The 22,863-nt window shown below is 39.5% G+C and overlaps 1 protein-coding gene across 1 annotated transcript; it reads right to left on the bottom strand.

Moving 5' to 3' along the window:
• Window positions 1-19,001: 19,001 nt before the first annotated feature.
• Window positions 19,002-20,087, bottom strand: LOC106404409. Its single transcript, XM_013845131.1, has 2 exons — window positions 19,631-20,087; window positions 19,002-19,450 (listed from the first exon to the last, which is right to left on the bottom strand). Exons 1-2 carry the CDS (start codon window positions 20,085-20,087, stop codon window positions 19,002-19,004), a joined length of 906 nt encoding a protein of 301 aa, XP_013700585.1.
• Between the last annotated feature and the right edge of the window lie 2,776 nt (window positions 20,088-22,863).

Below are 22,863 nucleotides of genomic sequence, written 5' to 3'. Positions count from 1 at the left end.
TTTTATATGCACAATGATGCAACTGATATATGTTTAATTGACTAAAAATAGTTTATAATTAGTATTATTGAAATGTTTTATTTATTTTCATATATTTAGTTGACTATAATATTTTTCAATTACAGTAAAAAAATATTGATAAATTATATTTTAATTATATAATATTATTTTCAAATATCACAATTTTGATTAATGCTAATTTACAAGAGATATTAAAAAACTAAAAATAAATTTTAAAAATAAACATCTTTTGATCAAATAGTTACAAAATAGTTTAATTAGGTAAATATATTATATTTTATCACTATTAAAGTTATTTGTTTTCTTAATATTAAATTTGATTTTAAATTTTAGGTTTTTATGTTTGTGGAACTTAATAGAACCATAATCAAAATACCAAAGAAAGTCTGAATTCTTATTTTTAAGATTATTTAAAATAATTTTCAGTTTTCATTCAATAAATCAAAGGCATAAAGTTATTTAGAATTTATAAATTATTTTAATTATTGTAAATATTGATATGTGTTCATGAACTTCCAAAAATGTACTAGCTACTTATTCATGTAACTTCCTATTGATCATCGCCATGTTTTCTAATATTTTTTAAAAAAACATCAACATATAATTTTGTAAATATTATGAAAATACATGCACATTTCAACGATAAATAAAATTGATTTGATTTGACTTAATTATAATAAAAATAATTATACTTAATTTTGAATTTGAAAAAATATATGTAAATCAATATATTCACAACATGAGTGACTCGACTAATACAACTTATATCTAAAACCATAGATTTAACTACGATAAAAATATATAATTTTATAAGAATAATAATTTGTTTTATAAATATAAATCATAGGACAACTCAAAACATATTAAAATGAAAATAAAATATTAACAAATTGTTACAATTTAGTTATTTTGTAAAATTTATATATATACATGAGACTTCAGGATATTATCGTTATATTAATTCATGTAATTTGGAATCAGACACTTTTGTTTTGGACAAACCTTACTTCATTAATGAAAAGAAACTCAAACAGAGTTAGATAGGTTCAACAGAGCATATGCTTAGCTAAACAATCAACTTCAGCATTCTTAAGCCTTGGAACAAAATGGAAAGAGATAGATGAAAATAAAGAACATAGATGCTCAATGTCGTGCAACACTCCTTAAGCAAAATATATCTTAAGTTATTCATAATCTTCATAAAATATATTTGCATATCTAATATAACAACCACCTAAATGCAAAGAAGAAATTATTCAAAATCTTAATATATAGAATAAAAAATATTACAATTAAATTCAAAGATACAATCTAATTTACCCAAATGATAACTAAATCAACTGTAAAACAACAAAACCGATTAGATATAAATATATAAAATCATATGTATAATTAAAGTAATATAATACTATTAATATAAATGATGCATAAAAATTATAAATTAATTAAAAATTAAAAATAAATAGCAATCAATTATTATAGTATATTTACTTTAAAAATACTTATACCTGCGCATGAGCACGTAAAATCACCTAGTAGATAAGTATCGGAGGAAAACACCAATACAAAAAAAGAAGAAGGAAAAACCGATACTAGTAAGTACCCTTGATAATGAGTGTAAGAAGAGCACCTCTAACGGGAGGTTCTACCCATTGAAGTCCTAAAAACACATATATGTGTATTTATGTATATATATATATATATATATATATATATATATATTATATGTGCATATGTAATTGTGGGATCCATGATTTTGTGGAAAACCCAACCCAAAGTTTCTTAAAAAAATTTCTTTTAGAAACTTTGAGTTGGGGTTACATATACACATATAATATATACATATACATACATACACATATATGTGTTTTTTGGATTCTAATGGGCAGAAACTCCCATTAGACCATGATTAACCCGGAGTTCTTAGAGTGGGGTTCTTAGCGGAAATTAAGAAACTGTTTCTTAACTTTTAACTAAAAAGGCTAAAAACCGGTTCTTAAAGTCTTTATTTAAGAACCGGTTCTTAATTTTTTTAGTTAAAAGTTAAGAAACAGTTTCTTAACTTCCGCTAAGAACCTCATCCTAAGAACCCCGAGTTGATCATGCTCTAGGTGCTCTAACAGACCTCAACCCTTCTTGAATCAAAGTATCTTTCGTTGATTCAGAGGATACACTTTTTAAGTGGATAAAAATAATAAGATTCTAAATTAATGAAGTAGATTTCTTAACAATTGGAGGCTTCGATCAGCAAGGATTAGCTCTCGCCTCTTCTTGTAGCAGTGGATTCAGCCAAGAGGGACCTTCACATACAATGTACGAATGGTATCGACGAGTCGTAGTGACACTAAGGGCTATCTCATCTGCGCGTCGGCTGCCGAAGAATTGATTCTCCGGCTAGATAGGAAGTAGACTAAAGGCTACCTTCTCGAAGCGCATCGGGAGAACACTCTATGTTCCAAGAGAAACCCAGTAACTCCGACTCTATAGTAGACGATAGCATGGAGAAAGAGCGTCGACTATGTGACAGTGTTTGACCCAACTCCCAAGTAGTTCCTAACAATCCACGAGACACGTTTTTTTTTTTTTAACGAGACACGTTCCAATATTGCACTTAACGAAACTGAGGTTCGGTTTTGCCACTTGATGATTGAAAAGAGCCCATCACTCAGTTTTTCCTTAGTCCCGTGAACCAGATTATTAGCCTCAAGCTAAGCTTCAGCATCTGTATCTTCTAGGATGTTAATATGGGCTACCCGGGTCCGTTTAGACACTGCCCGTTTAGATCCCGCCCGTTTATTGTCAAGTCCGTTTAGATCTGTTTTAAACGTTAACCCATTTATGTTGATAGCTTAGTTTTGCAATTAAGTAGTCATAGCTTAGTTTTGCAATTGAAAAAAAACTTCAAGATTTAATTATACACAGACGACTTATAATTCAGTCATCCACCAGACGACTTACTTGTAAGTCGTCCACCAGACGACTTACTTGTAAGTCGTCGAGGATTTTTTTCCGAGATTCTGGTCAAACCTCGTAAATCCTGGACGGCTTACATTTCAGTCGTCTCGTGGACGACTGAATTATAAGTCGTCTGTATATAATTAAATCTTGAAGTTTTTTTTTTCAATTGCAAAACTAACCTATGACGACTTAACTGTAAGTCGTCTACTTTTAAAAAAAATATTATTATTTTAATTTTCACTAGACGACTGAAATGTAAGTCGTCCAGAAATGTCAAACTTCTGAAATAATCCAGTCAAATGCAAAACTAACCTATGACGACTGAAATGTAAGTCGTCTAGCTTTTTTGAAGTTTTTTTTTTAACCAAACAATAGTAGACGACTTATTTTTCAGTCGTCCGAAATAACAGATTTCAAAGTCAATTGCCAAAATAACCTCTGCGTTGACCAGACGACGTATAGTTTAGTCGTCTGGACAACTTAGATTGAAGTCGTCCGCGTCTTTTCCGCTACTTTTTAAGTCTTCTACGTTAGTTTTTGAATAACTTGTATTTTTAAGAGTGATAAGTAACTTCAAGATATGTAAAACTCATATTTACAAAATATGTTCTCTCCCTTAGTTTTACTAAATTTGACTAAGTTTTTCAACGCAAACTTATAAAAAAATATGATATGCCTTGACTAGTTACTATTGTTTGTTTCCATCTCTTAAGTATTATTGTTATAGACAATAATGATGACTATTGTTATGAGTTGGAAGAAGGGTTAAATGCTTCTTAAGATGTTGTATCAATATGAAGCTACCAACATTCTTGTTTATTAAGATGAGAAAAGGCCATTGGAGTTTATTATTGCATATGAGAGATCCAAAGATAAGAAAAAGGGTACTGAAGTCTATTATTTCATTGATTTGTAAATGTGTAAACACATTGTTAGCACATTTAATACATCTTGGAAAACATTATTACTAATTTTATAAAAAATTCACAACTAAAAGAGTAGACATGCAATTCACAAAACAAACCACAAACAAAACTATTATAGATCATTCCTCTACAAAGACAAGCTTGGATTCCACTTGAGTAGACAAGACCAGACGACTTTTAAGAAGTCCAGACGACTTCTAAGAAGTCCAGACGACTTCTAAGAAGTCCAGACGACTTCCAGGAAGTTCAGACGACTTTGTCAGAAGACTTTGAGGAAGTTCAGACGACTTCCAGACGACTTTACAGGAAGTCCAGACGACTTTTAGGAAGTCCAGACGACTTTCAGACAACTTCCAGACGACTTCCAGACGACTACCAAGTAAGTCGTCCAAGAAGTCTTCCAGATCTGAAAAACCTGCATATTAAATCCAGATCTGAAAAACCTGCATATTCAAAAACGTTCAAATGGCTTAAAAACAGAAAAAAATGAGTGGAAGATTAGATAAATCTACCTTTACAGAACACACCAAAATACATATCTAAAAATAATATATCTACCTTTAAATTAGTGGAAGATGAGTACCATCTAATTAAAAACCTGCAAAAAGATAGATTAGTAAGAAAGACATGAGACAAAACTGAAAAATTCATATAAAGTTTGGTGTTTTCAAGTCAAAGAGATTAGAGTGGGTTTGGAGAGTTTTAGTTTGGGAAAAAAGTAAGAACTTTATACAACAAGAAGTTACCAAATGAAGAAAAATCAGACATAAGAACTTACCAAAACGCTCAGAAAAATCCAGACGACTTCCTGGAAGTCCAGACGACTTCCTGGAAGTCCAGACGACTTTGTCAGAAGACTTCCAAGAAGTCCAGACGACTTCCAGACGACTTCCAGACGACTAACAAGTAAGTCGTCTCAGAAGTCTTCTAGATCTGAAAAACCTGCATATCAAATCCAGATCTGAAAAACCTGCATATCCAAAAACGTTCAAATTACTTAAAAATAGAAAAAATGAGTGGAAGATTAGATAAGTCTAAAATTAATAGATCTACCTTTAAATTAGTGGAAGATGAGTACCATTTGATTAAAAACCTGCAAAAGAGATAGATTAGTAAGAAATACATGAGACAAAACTGAAAAATTCATATAAAGTTTGGTGTTTTCAAGTCAAAGAGATTAGAGAGAGGTTGGAGAGTTTTAGAATGACGAACATTACATTTTTGTTGCAGCCATTTGAGAGGAGGAGAGAGAATGTGTAAATTTTTCTTTATATAGGGAGACAAAAAATCCAATTAGGTTAAATATTTTTGACTCAAACGACTTCCTAGACGACTTACATTTCAGTCGTCTGTTGAAGAAATTAAAACAGACGACTTACATGTAAGTCGTCCAGAAGAGTTTAATATTTTTAGTGGGAAATTAAATATTTTTAGCGGGAAACTAAAATAGAAGACTTTCCAGACGACTTACAAGTAAGTCGTCTGGTTTAAATTATCTAAGCGGGAAAATAATTTTTTTTTTAAAAATTTAGGGGGGAATATTTGGACGACTTACATGTAAGTCGTCTGTTTTAATTTCTTCACCAGACGACTGAAATGTAACTCGTCCGAGTAAAATGATCCGGTTAGGTTAAAACGTACATTGGTAAAATTAAAGGTTCGGTACGATGTGGACGACTGAAATATACGTCGTCCGGGTAAATTATTCAACAGACGACTGAAATATAAGTCGTCCACACCCTAAACATAACCCCTAAACTTAATTATCTAATTAAACACTTCATAAAACCAAATCAAACTTGAAAAATGTTTACTATACACAGAAATAAACGCATATAGGTGAAAACTAATTTTTGAAAAAAACATTTTAGTTTTCCAAAATCTAACCCTAACAATACATACAATATTACAACATATGTTTGTCAAACTCCTAAACCAAAGTATTTCATGACTCACTACTTCCACTCATCTATCTTCAAAACAAATCAATTTTATCATATCTTAATTTATATCACTTAAAACTGTTTATAATTACTTGATTTTTATTTTTCACGAATCAAAATATTTTTTTACAAGATTTATAAATTATTTTTAAAATAAACTGGTACCAGACGGCTTACACTTCAGTCGTCCAGACGACTTCCAACATCTCAGACGACTCAGACGATTTACTGGGGCTATATTCGTAAAAATGGCTTCTGTTTTTTTGTTTGGTCACAAGGGGTTGAGCTGTAATTTCACTAGGCTTTTAGGTTAGTTTTGCATTTGATTCAAGTTTGGGTATAGGTTTGGGATTAAAATCAAGTTGTGGGTTAGTTTTGGCAAAAACTCCAAAATTGTAATAGGGAAAGTTTCAAAAGAATATTTTTCAAGTTTTGTAAGTAAAGAAAAACATTTAGACAAGATAACAATGTTCTAAAAAAAATGAAAAAAAAGGTTCAAATAAAATAAAAATCTTGCATATAATAAAATGTTAAAGTCAATAAGTTAAAATAAAATTACTTTGATAATAATATACATACAAAAAATGCAATTACTCATTCTAACAAATTACTCATTTTAATAAGTATAATACAAATATTTTACTAAAAATGCATGACGAATATTTATATATCAGGTTGAGAAATTAAAAATTAAGACTACTTATATAGCGGGTTGGAATTAGTAATGCATATAACTAAAAATAAACTAAAATATATATTTTAATTATTATGCGTAATGTCATAATAAAAAAAATACATAATACCTGATAAAAAAACAAAAGTATATTCCTAAAAAATGAAAAAGTGATTTCTCTTTTTTACTAAGAACTCAAATGTTGTAAATAATTATTTCCAACGCTACTGAAAGGCTACTAGCATTTCCTTTACCACTAGCCAACTCGATATCGGGTAAATAAAAATGATATTGGTTATATAAAAACAAATCGCGTGATATTTATATTTACAGTTATATAAATCATTTTATTTTTACTATTAGTGGAATTATGTAACAGCAATATATGTATTATTGATGTATTTTTGTCATCATTTTATTATAATTTTTATAGATTATATAATGGTGTAAAAAATATTTAGTTATATTACGTAAACAAAAAAAACACCCGTCCGGTCTATATATTTGTTTTGTAACACAAACTATATATAGTATAACTATTTTCTTTCAAAACAAAATTATAAAAAAAAATATTTTTTGAAAAAAATGATCTTTAAATATATATATATATATATATATATATATATTGTTTTTAAAAACTCATAAACGAGCTTAAACGGGTACCCGTTTATTTAGCGGATATACCCGTTAATGAGACAAGCCTAAACGGACAGACCCGTATAAACCCGTTATATCATAATAAACGGATCACGGATCCGTCCGTTTATAGTAAAGCCCGTTAGGCCCGCGCGTTCAAGCCCATTTTAACATCTCTAATATCTTCGTCCAAGTCACATCAGCACCCAATTGTACTCGTTCACATATGTACCTGCTACGTTTTCGGCAGATTATAAGATTTGTTGGGGTCAAAATCGGCCACGACGGAATCGATGTCCGAAAGTCCTTAGAAAAACCGAATCTCGGTCAAAACTTCAAAAGACGAGAAAAAGAACAGCCGAAGAGTTGCCGGTTGCCGGTTGACTCGCCGCCGAGCTCGGCCGTGACACGGGCCAGCTCGCCCGACGAGCAAGGCCGTGTTGCCGGTCAGCTCGCTCGATCGTGCCGCGGATCGGCTCGCCCGGCGACCGCGGCCAATTCTCCGTGGACCATTCCGAACCCGGTCCCATCCCATAACCATGCATCTTCGTCTGAAGTTTCCGTAGCTCAGTCTTCGGGTCCGTGGATACGACACCAATGTTCCGTCTAAAAAACATCGTCGAAAGTATTCGGGAAGGTTATGTCTCTCGAACGGTTTCCTATTCTTCGTAGTAGAGCAGGTTACGGTTAACTTAACACCAACAGCCTCATGCGAAGAAACAGGGTTCCGTTGGAAGAACCATGCCTATACCAACGGCTACTTCGCGAGTAAAATCATAAAAACGCTAAAGTCTCAATACGGTCCAAAGAGGGTCCGAATTGCGGACAACGGCCCATCTTTGGTCCCAAAAGACTTGAACCCAAAAATTGATATGACGGTTTATCTCATCCGCGGGAAGAGATAAATGTTAAATTTCCGAAGATAATCACAAGGAAGAAGGAAATATGGAAAAGCCCGCTTCACGACAAATCCGGCCCGAGAAGAGGTAAACCGACCTAAGGAGGAGTATATAAGGAGGACCTAGGACGAAGAGCAAAAAGAGAGCATTCTAAGAGCAAACTTAATACTTAGAGCAATTTAAGCATTTTTCCGTTTTTACTATCGAGCTGCGACTCGACTAGGTTAGAACTTAGGTGGCTAGACTAGCGAACATACCGACAGCTCTCGGGGCCTAGGATATTACCTGTTGTTCACGCTCAAACGCGAATTCGGAAATAAGACCTCTTTGTTCTCTTTTCACTCTTTTACGATTTATTACTTTCGAATCTTTCATATTGATTGTGTTGTGTGTGGCCCAGCAGATAACCGGGACCTTCAGGGAAGGCTAGGTTAACTTGGCTTTCCTCCGACTAACAAAACTCGACGGTGTGAATTTCGGTTCCCACAGTTTGGCGCTAGAAGAAGGGGGGGTATGGATCTATCTCTCTCGCAACCACACACGCTCAGTCCGATATGACGACCAACGCTGACAAAGACCTGCACACGCACGACGGGACTCCCGTCGATGCCAACGCTGATAAAACTCCAGCCGGAAACGTATCAACGGTCACTGCCGACGCCGCGATACAAGACCAGATGAAGGAAATGTTCGCCTCCGCTCAGAAAAAGACGGACGAACAAGGAAAACTCGTGGCCTCTCTCGCAAAACAGGTGGAAACCTTAACGGCGAAGGCCAGGAGCAAAGCTCCGCGCGGAACCACAAGAGCCCGCAGCAGCAGAAGACTTGATTTCGAAACTCCGGACAATCGAGCTGCACACACGGACAAGGCTTCCTCAGGCCAAAGCCCTGATGAAATGCTCCAGCCAGGTGCACAGCCAACTGCGGAGAACCTTCCACCTCCTACCAGGAGCAACGAAGGAGAAGAAATCGAGCGCATCGACCTGGATATAAGCGACCAGTCCGAGCACTCGGACGACGGTGCTGACATCCTCCCAAGAAGAACGCGAAGCTAGTCCGCTCGGCAGGACGCGTCCTTCGAAAAACCCATGACCGAGGAAGAAGAAAACCTCTATTGGGTAGAATAGGAGGAGCTGGCCGAGAAGCTGGCCAGGATCCACCGCGGCCAACACATACAAGCTCGCAAGGCTGCCAGAAATCTTGATGAGATCCACGATCTCCGCGAGTACATTGCGAAAACCGCAGCGGAGGTGAAAGCGGTGAAATCACAAATCCACCACTCGACAAGCGCTGCGCCCGAGATCGACAGACTTCTCGAGGAAGCACGCAAAACCCCGTTCACTGCCTGGATTACTGAGACCAATGTCTCGGACCCGGGGAAGATCAAAATTCCCATCTACGATGGCACCACCGACCCGAAAGCGCACCTACAGTCTTTCCAGATCGTGATGGGGAGGTGCAAACTCAAGGAACGCAAATGAGAAGCTGGCTACTGCCTCCTCTTCGTCGAACACCTCAAAGGAGCTGCGCTCGAATGGTTTTCTCGCCTAAAACGAAATTCCATCGGAAGTTTCCGCCAACTTGCTTCAGAGTTTCTCAAGTAGTATTCCATGTTCATGGACAGAGAAACCTTGGACGTCGATCTCTGGAGCCTATCTCAAAGAGAGGACGAGCCACTTCGCGAGTTCATGAACAGATTCAAGCTAGTAATGGCAAGAGTCACCGGGATCAGCGACAAAGTGGCGATCGATGCTCTGAATAAAACTCTCTGGTACCAGTCAAAATTCTGGCAATGGGGATCCCTCGAAAAACCGAGAACGATTCAGGATGCTCTTCATAAGGCAACAGACTTCATCGTAACGGAAGAGGAGATGAAAATCCTCTCCCGAAGTACAACCCGCAGAAGACGCCCACGAAAAAGAAAAGCTCTCAAAACGACAAGTATGTCCACCACGAGGGAGAAGACATCCAGGGCGAGCACAACTACACTATCAATTCCGAACAAGGGAAGACCTCCGGAAACACCTGGTCCAGAAACCAGTATAAGGATAACTCCTACTGCTAGTTCCACCAGACCAAAGGTTATTCCACTACGAACTGCAAAGTTCTCGGTGCAAGCCTAGCCGCAAAACTCCTCGCTGGCGACCTCTCGAAGGTCACTAGCATAAAGGACCTCATCCTGGATTCCGACCGCCCTCCCAGGACTGATAAAGAGTCTCCCGAGAGGGACGCACGCGCAAATCAGTCTGGCGAGAAACGCGGAAGAAGGCAGGATGACCTTGGAGACAATAGTACCCGCCGGAGGATAAACATGATCATTGGAGAATTGCAATTCTACCGCGACTCTGTTTCGTCCATCAAGGCCTACGGAAGAAAGGCGGAAACAAGTTCTAACTGGACGAATCGGTCCCTGACCGACAACGTCCAAACGATAGGATTGTTTTCGAGGAGGAGGAAACCGTCGGACTCGATAAACCTCACTGCGACCCGCTGGTCATCGACTTGGTGTTTCGAGACCTCGAAGTGGGAAGAATCCTCATCGACACAGGCAGCACGGTCAACGTCATTTTCCGCGACACTCTCCGGAGGATGAACATCGAACTCGGGGAGATCATCCCAGAACCAAAACCACTGACCGGTTTTCCGGGCACAACATCAATGACCCTCGGATCGATCAAACTTCCGGTCATGGCAAAGGAAGTCACGAAAATCGTTGACATTGCTGTAGTCGATAACCCAGCCATCTATAATGTTATAATGGGAACCCCATGGATCAACGCAATGAAGGCGGTACCGTCGACTTAGCACCTTAGCATCAAGATCCCAACACCAAACAGAACAGCAGTAATCTGGGTATGCCAGAAACAATCTAGGCTCTGCTTTTTGGCCAAGCATAAGCTACGACAAACTCAGAACACCCCTGCGGTTAGCGCGAAGCGAGTCAAGAAAACTCAGAGTACTCCCGAAGGTTCCACGAAGAGCGATTCGGATTCACTCACCCAGGCAACAGCTCCGGACAGCGACGCGATCCTGGAGTCCATCGCCTTGCCAGCGGAAAACCCGACTCACGAAACGGCCGCCGATTTAATTAAAGCCTCAATGGCCGAAGTAGTAGAAACGGCCCTATCCAACGAGTAGGAACACCCGCAACAACAACGCAGAACTACGAGATGGCTTGATTCTCGAAAGAGGTACGTAGGCAGCTTGTCCTATTGACAAGTTCAGCTATCCCCCTCTCCAAAAGGGGAGGAGGGGAGTGGGTACGTATACTCATATACTCCCACAAAGTTCAGAATATCCACACATGTACTCGATATTTTCGAAACTTTTCCAATAAAACTCATTTTATTACGGTCTCCCGATTCACTTGCAATAAGCCACAACAATCAGAGATTAACCTGAGAAACACCCAAGACAAGGGTCTCCAAACATGCATACCTTTCAAGCAGTCCTTGGATGGGAACTAACTTAAACAACAATCACTGCGTATCAATGGTCAAGTAAGACCAAATACATCTTCTCTAAAAACGAAGATCGTAACTTTCTCACTACAAAGGATATACCTTTCGGAAAAAGCGAGACGTCGTAAATATTTTCGAGAGACATTATCCAAACACACGGTCCGTCCGCGACCCTAAAAATTGCCCGTCGATTGGCCCCGACGGACAAACCGAAAAATGTTCTCAAAAAAAGAAACTTGTAGTCTAACCTTTCGTAAAAGCAAAGGTTCTCTTACATCCGACGAGGATACCATAGCGCGCTATACAAGAAATCCGAAATTTTGGTCAGCACTCCAGACGGTCTCTGGAGAGTGCTCGGTTCATTCCATACAAGTCGTATAAGCCGGCGCCAAGTCGCGGACTTTAAATCAGAAAGAACCAAGTGGAAATCGCCAACAGGCAAAACGAGAGCCAATCAGTCGTCGCACAGCCTTAGAGCCGAAAGTAAACCTAGGTCAGGCCCTAAACCCAGTCCTACTGGTCCACTAACGTCTCAAGACATGATACGAGATCTTAAAAACGTGTCCCATCGGCTATATCTAATACGCTCACGAAACTTTGCGAGACTCCTAAACGTTTCCGAACGCCCTCGTTCAGTAAGAGCAAACGAACAAGACGATAAACTAAGAGTTAAGATACGAAGTGACTACTCGTATCTTTCCCTCACACTTGGCAGAAGTATAAACTAAAACGTACAGAATGTCAATCATTCATCATATATATAGAAGCCGCAAAAAATGGCTAGGACCCAAAGCCACCAAACGACCGGTCTCAAACACATAGTTCACATAGCCTCGCAAGGCCATAACACACATAAATCAAATACGGCCACACTCGGCCTAGATACATCAAACCTCGAAATAAAACTAAGGAAAAAATAATCCCAACAATCTTCAAAGCTCGAAGTCGAGGAACCCGGACATGGAGATCCCGAACGAGCTCACGGGCTGATCCACCTCTCCGTACGCAACTCCGGCACCTCCATCACCGACACCGGTTCCCGCTTCCATCGTGTCCTCCGAGACCTCGATGGAGTCCCAAAGCTGTCGGACCCTTCCTTCGATCGGAGGAACCAAGGATTCGGCATGGGCACACCTGTTCATAAGACCCGACATCTCGGCGACCTCGGCAGGAAAAGAGAAGTCCTCTTTCTGCGACTCGTAGAGGGTAGCAACCGAGCCACGGCACTCGCGAAAATCGCCCACGAATTTTTGAGCATCCTTAAAGCTCTCGAATTCGCTGGCAAACAAAGCAGCCCTCCGCTTCATTTCGGCGACAATCGCTCTCTTTCCTCTCCTCTCCGCACGGACAAGGGCCCGAGAATGGAGCTCAGCCTGTCTTCGGCTCTGTTCTTCGACCTCCTTCCGAAACCGAAAGAGTTCCCTTTCAGCCTCCTCGGCTTTGAAGTGAGAGATACGCGACTCCCGAAAACTTTCCGTCGAGCGCCCCATTGAACACCCTCATCCCCTGCACGAACTTAAGATCGGAAAGGGAAACAAAAAAATATAATTTAGATCAAAGTTCAAAGGATAAACCTCGTTGATTAAGATGGAGCCTTCGGTGACTACTTTCCTCCTCGACTCTTCGTCCAGCGACTTATGAGTAGTAAAACCGGGAGGAAGGTCGGCGAAAAAGTCGCTGGGAAGGGGAACCTCGCTGGTTCCACTCCTTTCCCCTGGGGAGAAACCAGAGTTCCATTCTGGCAGTGGAAGGTTTCCCAAGACGTTCTCGGAGGCAACTCCCTTACCTTTCCGAGGCCTGATTCTCTGTCTCTGAGCAGGCAGGACGTCAATGACTGGTTCTACGCCATACGGAACGTCCAGAGGCTGAGAGACGGCTCGAGATCGATGTAGCTCCACCGCGCTTCGAATCCGTTCGACGGTAAAGGAATTCCAGAAGAACGGCCTGCTGCGGAGAAGATCTCGCTTGGCAAAAAGATCGGCAGGAGTCGGCGGAAGGATCATGTTCACTGCAAGATAATAAAAAATCGTCTTCACATGTTTTTAAGGTATCAAAACGAAAAATGTAGCTATTCGTATTACCACGGGTGAAGTTCCACTCCCGACGGAACAGGTGGAGGTAGCTCTCCTCGACAGACTCCCCATTTATCCGGACAAAGAAAAAGCGCTCGAACTATGCCTTAGGATGTGAAGTGTGCCCCTGAATTATAGCCATACCCTTCTTTGGCGCCATGCGGTATGAGCCATCGATCCCCGTTCCTCTCGTAAACCAAAATCCCTCGAAGTCGCCAGTGTTAAGGTCCATTCCTAGCTCATAACTCAAGATCAACACGCCAAGCCAATGCTGCAAGGCCGGAACGCTTAGCTGGCTGATCGAAAGCCCAAAGTGGCGAAGCGAGCGGACGATGGTACCAGGGATCGGAAACCGCATACGTCAATACACCAAGAAGGCCTCGTAGCAAGTAAAGAAACCTTCCGGAGGGTTCTTTGCACTCTCGTTGCCATTCGGGATCCAAAATACGACTCCACTTGGGATCTGGTAAAAGTCCCTGAGAGTCGTGAGGTAGTCAGAAGAGACCATGCTCGGTGAAAGGGGTGCGGTTGGCGACCTCACGGGCCTCTTAGGAATCGGAATGTCTTGCGAAGGCGGAGGCGAGCCGCAAAGAGCTTTGTAGTACGCATCCTTTGCTTTTTCCTCAACTTCGAACTCTTCTTTCGGGGCGATCACCTCATTTGCAGAAGAGTCACCCGAAGATGAGTGTGAGGAAGAATTCTTCATTGAAGATCCTTTTCTTGAAGACATTTTCTTTGAGCAAAGAGAGATCTTGGAGAAAAAATTCCTATCTTGGAGAAATCTTTTCTTAAGGGAAAAAGTGAGTAAAGAATTTGAAAAAATTACTTCCCTTACTTATACAATTTTTTTTTTTACTATTCACCTTCGATCTTTCGACAAACGATTACGTCTAAATTCCACCTAGAACAGACCATACCGCAAGCTAGGACCTAACACCCAGTTCCACGGATCCTAGCTAGCTGGGGGACTAACTGTTGGGGTCAAAATCGGTCACAACGGAATCGATGTCCAAAAGTACATAGAAAAACCGAATCTCGGTCAAAACTTCAAAAGCCGAGAAAAAGAACAGCCGAAACGGATCGCCCGGCGAGCTCGGCCACGACACTAGCCAGCTCGCCCGGCGAACACGGCCGTGTTGCCGGTCGAGTCGCCGGCGAGCTCGGCCGTGACACGGTCCGGCTCGCCCGGCGAGCACGGCCGCGTTGCCAGTCGAGTCGCCGGCGAGCTCGGCCGTGACACAGGCCAGCTCGCTCGGCGAGCACGGCCGCGTTGCCGGTCTACTCGCCGGGGAGCTCGGCCGTGACACGGGCCAGCTCGCCCGGCGAGCACGGCCGTGTTGCCGGTCGGCTCGCTCGATCGTGCCGCGGATCGGCTCGCCCGGCGACCGCGGCCAATTCTTTGTGGACCATTCTGAACCCGGTCCCATCCCATAACCATGCATCTTCGTCTGAAGTTTCCGTAACTCACTCTTCGGGTCCGTGGATACGACACCAATGTTCCGTCTAAAAACATCGTCGAAAGTATTTGGGAAGTTGGGAAGGTTATGTCTTTCGAACGGTTTCCTATTCTTCGTAGTAGAGCAGGTTACAGTTAACTTAACACCAACTGCCTCGGCTATGCGAAGAAACAGGGTTCCGTTGGAAGAACCATGCCTATACCAACGGCTACTTCGCGAGTAAAATCATAAAAATGCTAAAGTCTCGATACGGCCCAAAGAGGGTCCGAATTGCGGACAACGGCCCATCTTTGGTCCCAAAAGACTTGAACCCAAAAATTGGTATGACGGTTTATCGCATCCGCGGGAAGAGATAAATGTCAAATTTCCGAAGATAATCACAAGGAAGAAGAAAATATGGAAAAGCCCGCTTCACGACAAATCCGGCCCGAGAAGAGGTAAACCGACCTAAGGAGGAGTATATAAGGAGGACCTAGGACGAAGAGCAAAAAGAGAGCATTCTAAGAGCAAACTTAATACTTAGAGCAATTTAGGCATTTTTCCGTTCGACTAGGTTAGAACTTAGGTGGCTAGACTAGCGAACATACCGACAGCTCTCGTGGCCTAGGATCTTACCTGTTGTTCACGCTCAAACGCGAATTCATAAATAAGACCTCTTTGTTCTCTTTTCGCTCTTTTACGATTTATTACTTTCGAATCTTTCATATTGATTGTGTTGTGTGTGGCTCAGCAGATAACCGGGACCTTCAGAGAAGACTAGGTTAACTTGGCTTTCCTCCGATTAATAAAACTCGGCGGTGTGAATTTTGGTTCCCACAAGATTCTATAGTTTGGTAATTTCAGACCGTTGTAATATAGTATTATTCCTAGAGAATTTGTAGTACAATCTGGTGTTTGTCTTGTCCACATGTGCTTTAGCTGCCAACATCATTATTCATGCCTTTTAGGATTCACCTGCTACGCAAAAGGTTAGAATCAGAGTAAATATGAGGTAACTGTCACAAACATCATTTCCATGGATTTAGGATTCGATCTAACGAAACGTGCTGGGACTGTTGGGTTTTAACGAAACTGGCTAGAAAAGTTTAGATTTGGGTTATTTTATTAAAATCATGTCTGTAATCGTAACTCAGTCCCGTCTTTCAAATAGTTTAATATAATAAGATCCGCGCGGAATGAACATTATATATAAAAATTATTTTATGTATTAAATATTTTTACATATGAAATAACACATATTTATATATATATATATATATATTGAATCAGTAACTATTAAATATATAATAAAATTGGTGTAAACATATAAATCAATTTTATTAATCCAAAGAATGTTTTTTTTATATTTGATAGGATATATAATTAAATTTAAATGATAGTAACATACATAGTATATTTTAGTGTCTTTTTAATATTAATGTCTATTAAATGATGATTTCTACTCATATAGTTTTTTTTGATCATTTGTATCTTTTATAGAAATTGTTTTTAAATTACAACTGATAACAAAATTTTCATTATGGTATTAATAGTTTTAGTAATTTATAAATTTCTTAAAAAATAAGTTGTCAATGTTCGTTCAAAACTTTTATAAAAAAAAAATTGTTCAAAGTAAATTTTGAAACTAAAATATTTATGTATTTTATATGGTTTATAGTTTAATTCAAAACGATATATATATAGTAATCTTAATAATTAAATTTTAAACCATGGATCACAAAATTTGAATGTGAGACTTTTGACAGTTTTACTAATTTATAGTTTTTTTTTAAAATTCAAAATATAACATATACAGAAAAATCTAAATTTTTATTATATGATTATTGTTGTTGTTTAATTTAGTTTAAAATTAAACAAATATGATAGATCATATACTAATTTTTATCAAATCTTTATTATTCAAAATCATTAATTGTCTTATATATGTTAGCCACATTATGCAATTCCGTAAATTTTATTAAAAGAAATAATTAATACATTAATAATGAATTTATTGTTAGTTTAATAAAAAACTTATTATATAATTAGATGGACCAACATATTTCTTTAATGATTATAAGAATCATTTTAATGATGACATGTGGTTACGAAAAGAAATTGTAATGTTTTTAAAATAATAGATAGGGAATTTTTTTAAAAGATAGTCCTTATCAGAGCGTCTTTTTTTTCCTCAGAGCGTTCTGCTCTATGTGAACATGGCTAACTTCACAGAACTCTCAAACAGCAATTATCTCATGTGATGTGACCGTCGCCGCATGTTTGTCATCTCTTTTTCTTTGTTTATTGATTTTTCACCGGCGACTATCTCCCACACTACACGAAGCTAGCATATGAGAAAAGAAACTGTTCCTAGACATAGACTTTTATTTTTTTTTTCGACAAACGGCTATTCTATTAATCAAACTTGAGGTGGTCTGGGAAGCCAGACCGGAATAGAACAGCCAATAAAACATAAGGATCTATAAAACGAACGTGCATTCCTAGCTAACGAATCTGCAATCTCATTCTGTGTCCTTGGAAAGTAACTGATCTTGAAGTCCGAAAAACATAACCGAAGAGTTTGAATGATTTCCAGCTCAGTTGAGAAGTTGGGCCAATCTTGTGGTTGTTCTATCATTGCATTCAGGTCATTGCAGTCCGTCCCAAACCTCTGACAGGTCGAGTGTTGTATCATACTCTCCATTGCCCACTTTAGCGCTTCCAGTTCCGAGTGCAGCGGTGTCTCTCTTCTCCGCAAGTTCCTTGACCCCATGAGCTGTATCTTCCCCATTGTATCCTTCCAAACCCATCTCATTCCACTAAACTGAGTTGTGGAGGTCCGTGAACCATCCACCATACAAATATTACCCAAGCTTAAGGCTTGTGTTTCTTCATCCGTCTGTACATGTGGTGGAGTCGGTACAGTGTCTCTTGCATTATACCAAGCTTGGCACTCACCCTCTGCATACCTAACTAGTTCCAATGGATCTTTGTTTATGCCTTTAAACAGCTTATCATTCCTAGCTTTCTAAATGTACCAAATTATCCAAGGATAATGATCTCTATCATCATCTCGCTCCAGAATACCATTCTTTCTCCAAAAAAGGTAGTCCATATTAGCATAAATACTTGGTACAAGGAAAATTTCAGAACTTGACGGCGTTGATGATAATTCCCATGCTTGTAAGGCCGGTGGACACTCGAAGATAACATGAGTAACGGTCTCTTCTGGTGCTCCACATCTTGGGCAGTAATTGTCACAGCGCATATTGCGACGTACCAGATTCCTTGTTACAGCAACATGTCCTGGTATTAATTGCCATATAAGATGACAGATCTTTTGTGGCGCATTCACCTTCCAAGCAAAGGCTTGAAGTTTTGTAATGCTGGGCTGTAGAACTTCTAAATCCTCCTCCTCTCTCATCAAGTTTGTAACAACTCAATATCCCGACTTAATAGTATATTGTCCGTTCTTTGTGTAACTCCAGCAAAATGTATCCCGTCGATGAGTAGAGCTTATGGCCAAACTCAGAATCATCAGAATATCTTCTTGATCTACATATTGTTCCAGTAGTCGAATATCCCACTCTTTTGAAACAGGATTGATAAGGCTGCTTACGAACATCTTTGGGTTCAATGCTGGAGCCCGGGCCCGTGCCGATCTAGCTGGCGTCGAAGGGATCCAAAGATCCTCCCACACATTGATTTCGTACCCTGAATGCACTTTGCTTCTGATGCCCAAAAGTAATAGCTTCCTCGCAGCAGTAATACTTGTCCATATATACGATGGGGTATCTGCTGTGGCCATTCGCAACGGCGAACTCAAACGGTAATATCTTCCCCGAAGAATTCTCGCTATAAGTGAATCCGGAAATTGAACAAGACGCCATAGCTGCTTAGCTAAAAGAGCTAGATTAAATTCATGGATCATACAGAAACCAATTCCTCCCTCTTCTCTAGGTGCACACATCTTTTCCTATTTTGCCCAATGGATTCCTCTTCTTGGAGGATTCGAGCTCCACCAGAACTGTGCAATGGTACTTGCTAGGTTCTCACATATCTCCAAAGGAAGCAGAAAGCTGGACATGACATAGGTCGGAAGAGCTAGCAACATTGATTTAATCAAAACCTCCTTTCCTCCCTTCGATAACCATCTACCAGTCCAGCCATTCACTCTGTGTAGGAGCTTGTCCTTTAAGAAAGCAAATAATTTACACTTTGATCCACTGATGTCCTCTGGGATTCCTAAGTATGAGCCCATCTCACCTTCATTTTGTATACCAAGAGTATCCTTGATTTGCTGCCTATCTTTCGCTGGAACCCTTTTACCGAAGAGTAATGAGGATTTGTCAAAATTAATACGTTGACCTGATGATTTCTCATATTTCCTTACTACTTTCATAAATTCTTCACATTCACAGGGCTCTGCCTTGCAAAAGAAAAGGCTATCATCAGCAAAAAGAAGGTGAGATACCGAGGGGCAAGCACGAGCGGCTCGCATCCCCGTTATCTTCCCTTGATTCTCTGCTTGATTAAGAAGGCTAACGAGCGCTTCCGTGCATAGAATAAATATGAAAGGAGACAAAGGATCTCCTTGTCGTAAACCTCTCCCAGGGACAATGTTACCCCTCGGTTCTCCATTCATGAGGACTTTATACTTGACCGAGGTAATGCATCTCATAATCCAGTCAATCCACATTTCTGAAAAACCCATCTTCCTCATGACTGCCTCAATGAATGACCACTCCATCCTATCATATGCTTTGCTCATATCAGTTTTTATGGCCATTCGTTTAACCCGTCCTCCCGGTTTAGTTCTCAAAGCGTGGAACATCTCCTGAGCTATCATGATATTATCTGTAATTTGTCTACCAGCAACGAAGGCTGACTGGGTCTCTGATATCCGCTGTGGAAGAACCTTCTTCAATCTTTGGCATAAGACCTTAGATACTATCTTGTAGCTGACATTGCATAAACTGATAGGTCTAAACTTTGTCATCTCACTCGGCTTCGTTGTCTTAGGGATTAAACAAATGTTCGTGTCATTCAGTCCACGTGCCATAGTCCCTTCAAAAAGAAACTGATTAACCATACGAGTTAAATCATCTTTTACAATATCCCAAAACTACTGATAGAAGAGAGCTGTCATTTCATCCGGTCCTGGAGCTTTCTCTGGATGCATAGCAAACAATGCTAATTTGACCTCCCATTCAGTCACTGGAGCAGTCAGGTCCTCATTTATTGCCCCAGTAATCGTAGGTGAGATTTCAGATAGCGCTTCAGCTATATCCTCAAGGTTGGATGACTCAAATATTTGTCGGAAATAACTAGGAGCAATGGCTACTAATCCTTCCTCATCCTCCACGACATTCCCATTTTCATCCAGAAGTTGTGTTATCCTATTCTTAGCTCTTCTCTGCTTTACCAGCGCATGGAAATATTTTGAGTTCCTATCACCTTCCCTTAACCAAAGTACCCTACTTTTTTGTCTCCAAAACATCTCTTCTGCCTTAAGAGCAGTAGATAATTCCTTCAGAGCAGCTGCTATTTATTCAGAGGTAGCCTCATCATTCGAGTATAGATCCTCCACCTTTTCTTTAAGCTCCTCTATTAACTTTGCGGAATTCACATTGTTTTGTCTCCTCCAATGGCTTAAAGCTTTCCTACAACTTGCAATGTGTTCCATAATATTCGCCTCCGGAGGCAAGTCCTCCGACTTCCATCCTGCGAGGATGACTTGCCTTAGTTCTTTATTATCCAGCCAGCGTTTGTCAAATTTAAACTTCTTTTTTCTCCTCACTGGCTTTGTTAAAATGTCTGCTAGGACCGGACGATGATCCGATCCCCAAAGCCTGAGATATCTGACAGTTGAGTGGGGAAACTTTTCATGCCAATCCTCATTCCCCATTGCTCTATCCAAACGACATCTAACAGTCGTCCCTCCTGATCTTTTCCCTACCCATGATAGCATATTTCCGGTAAATGGAAATTCCAGCATGCCACAGTCAGTGAGCATTTGCTTGAAAGGCAAGAAAGAGCTATCTGAGCGCCTTCTGCCTCCCACTTTCTCACTATGATCAGTTATTTCATTAAAATCACCTATCATGAACCATGGTCCATTTCGTGTTGTTGAGAAACGCGTAAGACGTTCCCAAACCTGATCCCTAAGTTCTAAAACAGGGTCTCCATAAACAAATGTCATAAAGACTTTTATTCCGTCAATGACTGCCTCAATGTCAATCATTCTGTTATTCTCAAATAAAACATTAACTTGATATTCATCCATAAATAAAAGAGCTAAACCTCCGCTGAGACCAAGTGGCTCAACGGTAAACAAGTGATCAAATCCTAAGTCGGCCTGAATGTTTTGCAACAGCAGCCGCTTGTTCTTCGTTTCAGAAAGGAATACAAGTCCTGGGTGATGCTTCTGACACATCTCCGTAAGGCGTCGAACTGTGAGGTCATTGCCTATCCCTCGACAGTTCCAACTGAGCGTCCTCATTGTAGACTTTATCATGTGCCATACCAATAATATTATACCATAACACAAAATATACACAGCTAAAGCTTATTAAGATTTTCAAAAAAATTTCTTGTCTCAAGAGATTAAAACATTTGAATAATGTGGTTTAGGTTCGGTCGGTTTTAGTGGCTCTATTAGCATCGGAACCGGCCAATTTTCCTCTTTTTTCTGTTGTGGTCTATTGTTGTTTGTTTGGGTGCCTCCTTTAGGTGTTTTAGCTTCTGATTTGGTGATATCTAGGGTGTGAGGGATGTCTTCAGCCTCAGATTTGTGTTTTTTTGTTTCGAAGTTGAAGGTCCGGATTTATAGGATCGTCGGTGTGACTCATCTAAAACCTCTAGCTATGGTACAATCATGTTTTGTGTGGCTGACCTTCCTTTATTTAGTGTGTGGCTCATACTTTGTTGTCAAGTCTAGGGTTGAATTGATTTGGGTTGTGGTGCTTTTGTTTTTTTTGTTGCTTGCAGTCATGGTCAATTCGTTTTCGTCTAGTTATGGTTTTTTGGATTCTTCGTGTGAGGTATACTTGTTGTGGAGATATCTACTAGACCTATCCTTTATCCACCATGGATTGGATGAGTGTTTTGGGACAAAGCAGTGGTTTGATTAGCAGATCTTCTCTTGCAAGGAAGAGACCAGTTGTAGTTGTAGCTCCGTAAATCGCTATTCTGCCTAATGAGTGTATGCATGTAAAACATGTGAATCTTCGCCGGTGTTTTCCTTTTAGCGTTTCAAGTTCGTGGGTCCTTGAGCCTAGGTGTGTGGTTTTGACTTGGTTCTGCCTCGCCTATGTTTTGCAACAGTTTCTAGTGTTGATGAAAGTTTATCCTCGCACATGTTTTTACCGATGTTGCGCCTGTTTTGGTTTGTTAGTGTACCCTTCAGAGTTGGGTTTGCTTAAATCATTGGTTCTTTGGTTATCCTCTCTAATGCTTATTTTTCGTATTATCCTAACTTATTGTTAATTTATTTTTTTGGACTGTTGCTTCCGGAAATATTACTATTTTCTGCCGGCTTTTGTAGTTTACGATGTATTTTATTACAAAAGATTTAATAAAATTTCAGAGTTAAAAAAATGTGGTTTACGAATTACTTTCATTTCCTTGCTGAATAAATGGCTGTATGTATACGTAAGTCGTAGTTTATGAATTGTATAAGCGGTTGTCTCACGTCTGACCACCACTTGATCTAGTTTAAATGAGTAGCTGATTAAAAAAAAAGTGGATGTCTCACACGTTTTGTATGCCATGCAAAAAATGATTAGATATATATTCAATATTTTTATTATATAAAATTTAACGTATTTAAACATATA

Source organism: Brassica napus, chromosome C9 (genome assembly GCF_020379485.1).
Source record: "Brassica napus cultivar Da-Ae chromosome C9, Da-Ae, whole genome shotgun sequence".
Lineage (NCBI taxonomy): Eukaryota > Viridiplantae > Streptophyta > Magnoliopsida > Brassicales > Brassicaceae > Brassica > Brassica napus.
This window is presented reverse-complemented; position numbering and strand designations above follow the sequence as displayed.

Excerpts from the sequence above, each read along its gene's own strand:
- LOC106404409 (XM_013845131.1), bottom strand. The coding sequence starts at position 20,087 with ATGGCACGTGGACTGAATGACACGAACATTTGTTTAATCCCTAAGACA. Across the intron at positions 19,451-19,630 it reads TAACATTGTCCCTGGGAGAG|AGCCCTGTGAATGTGAAGAA; the intron begins GTTTACGACAAG and ends TTTGCAAGGCAG.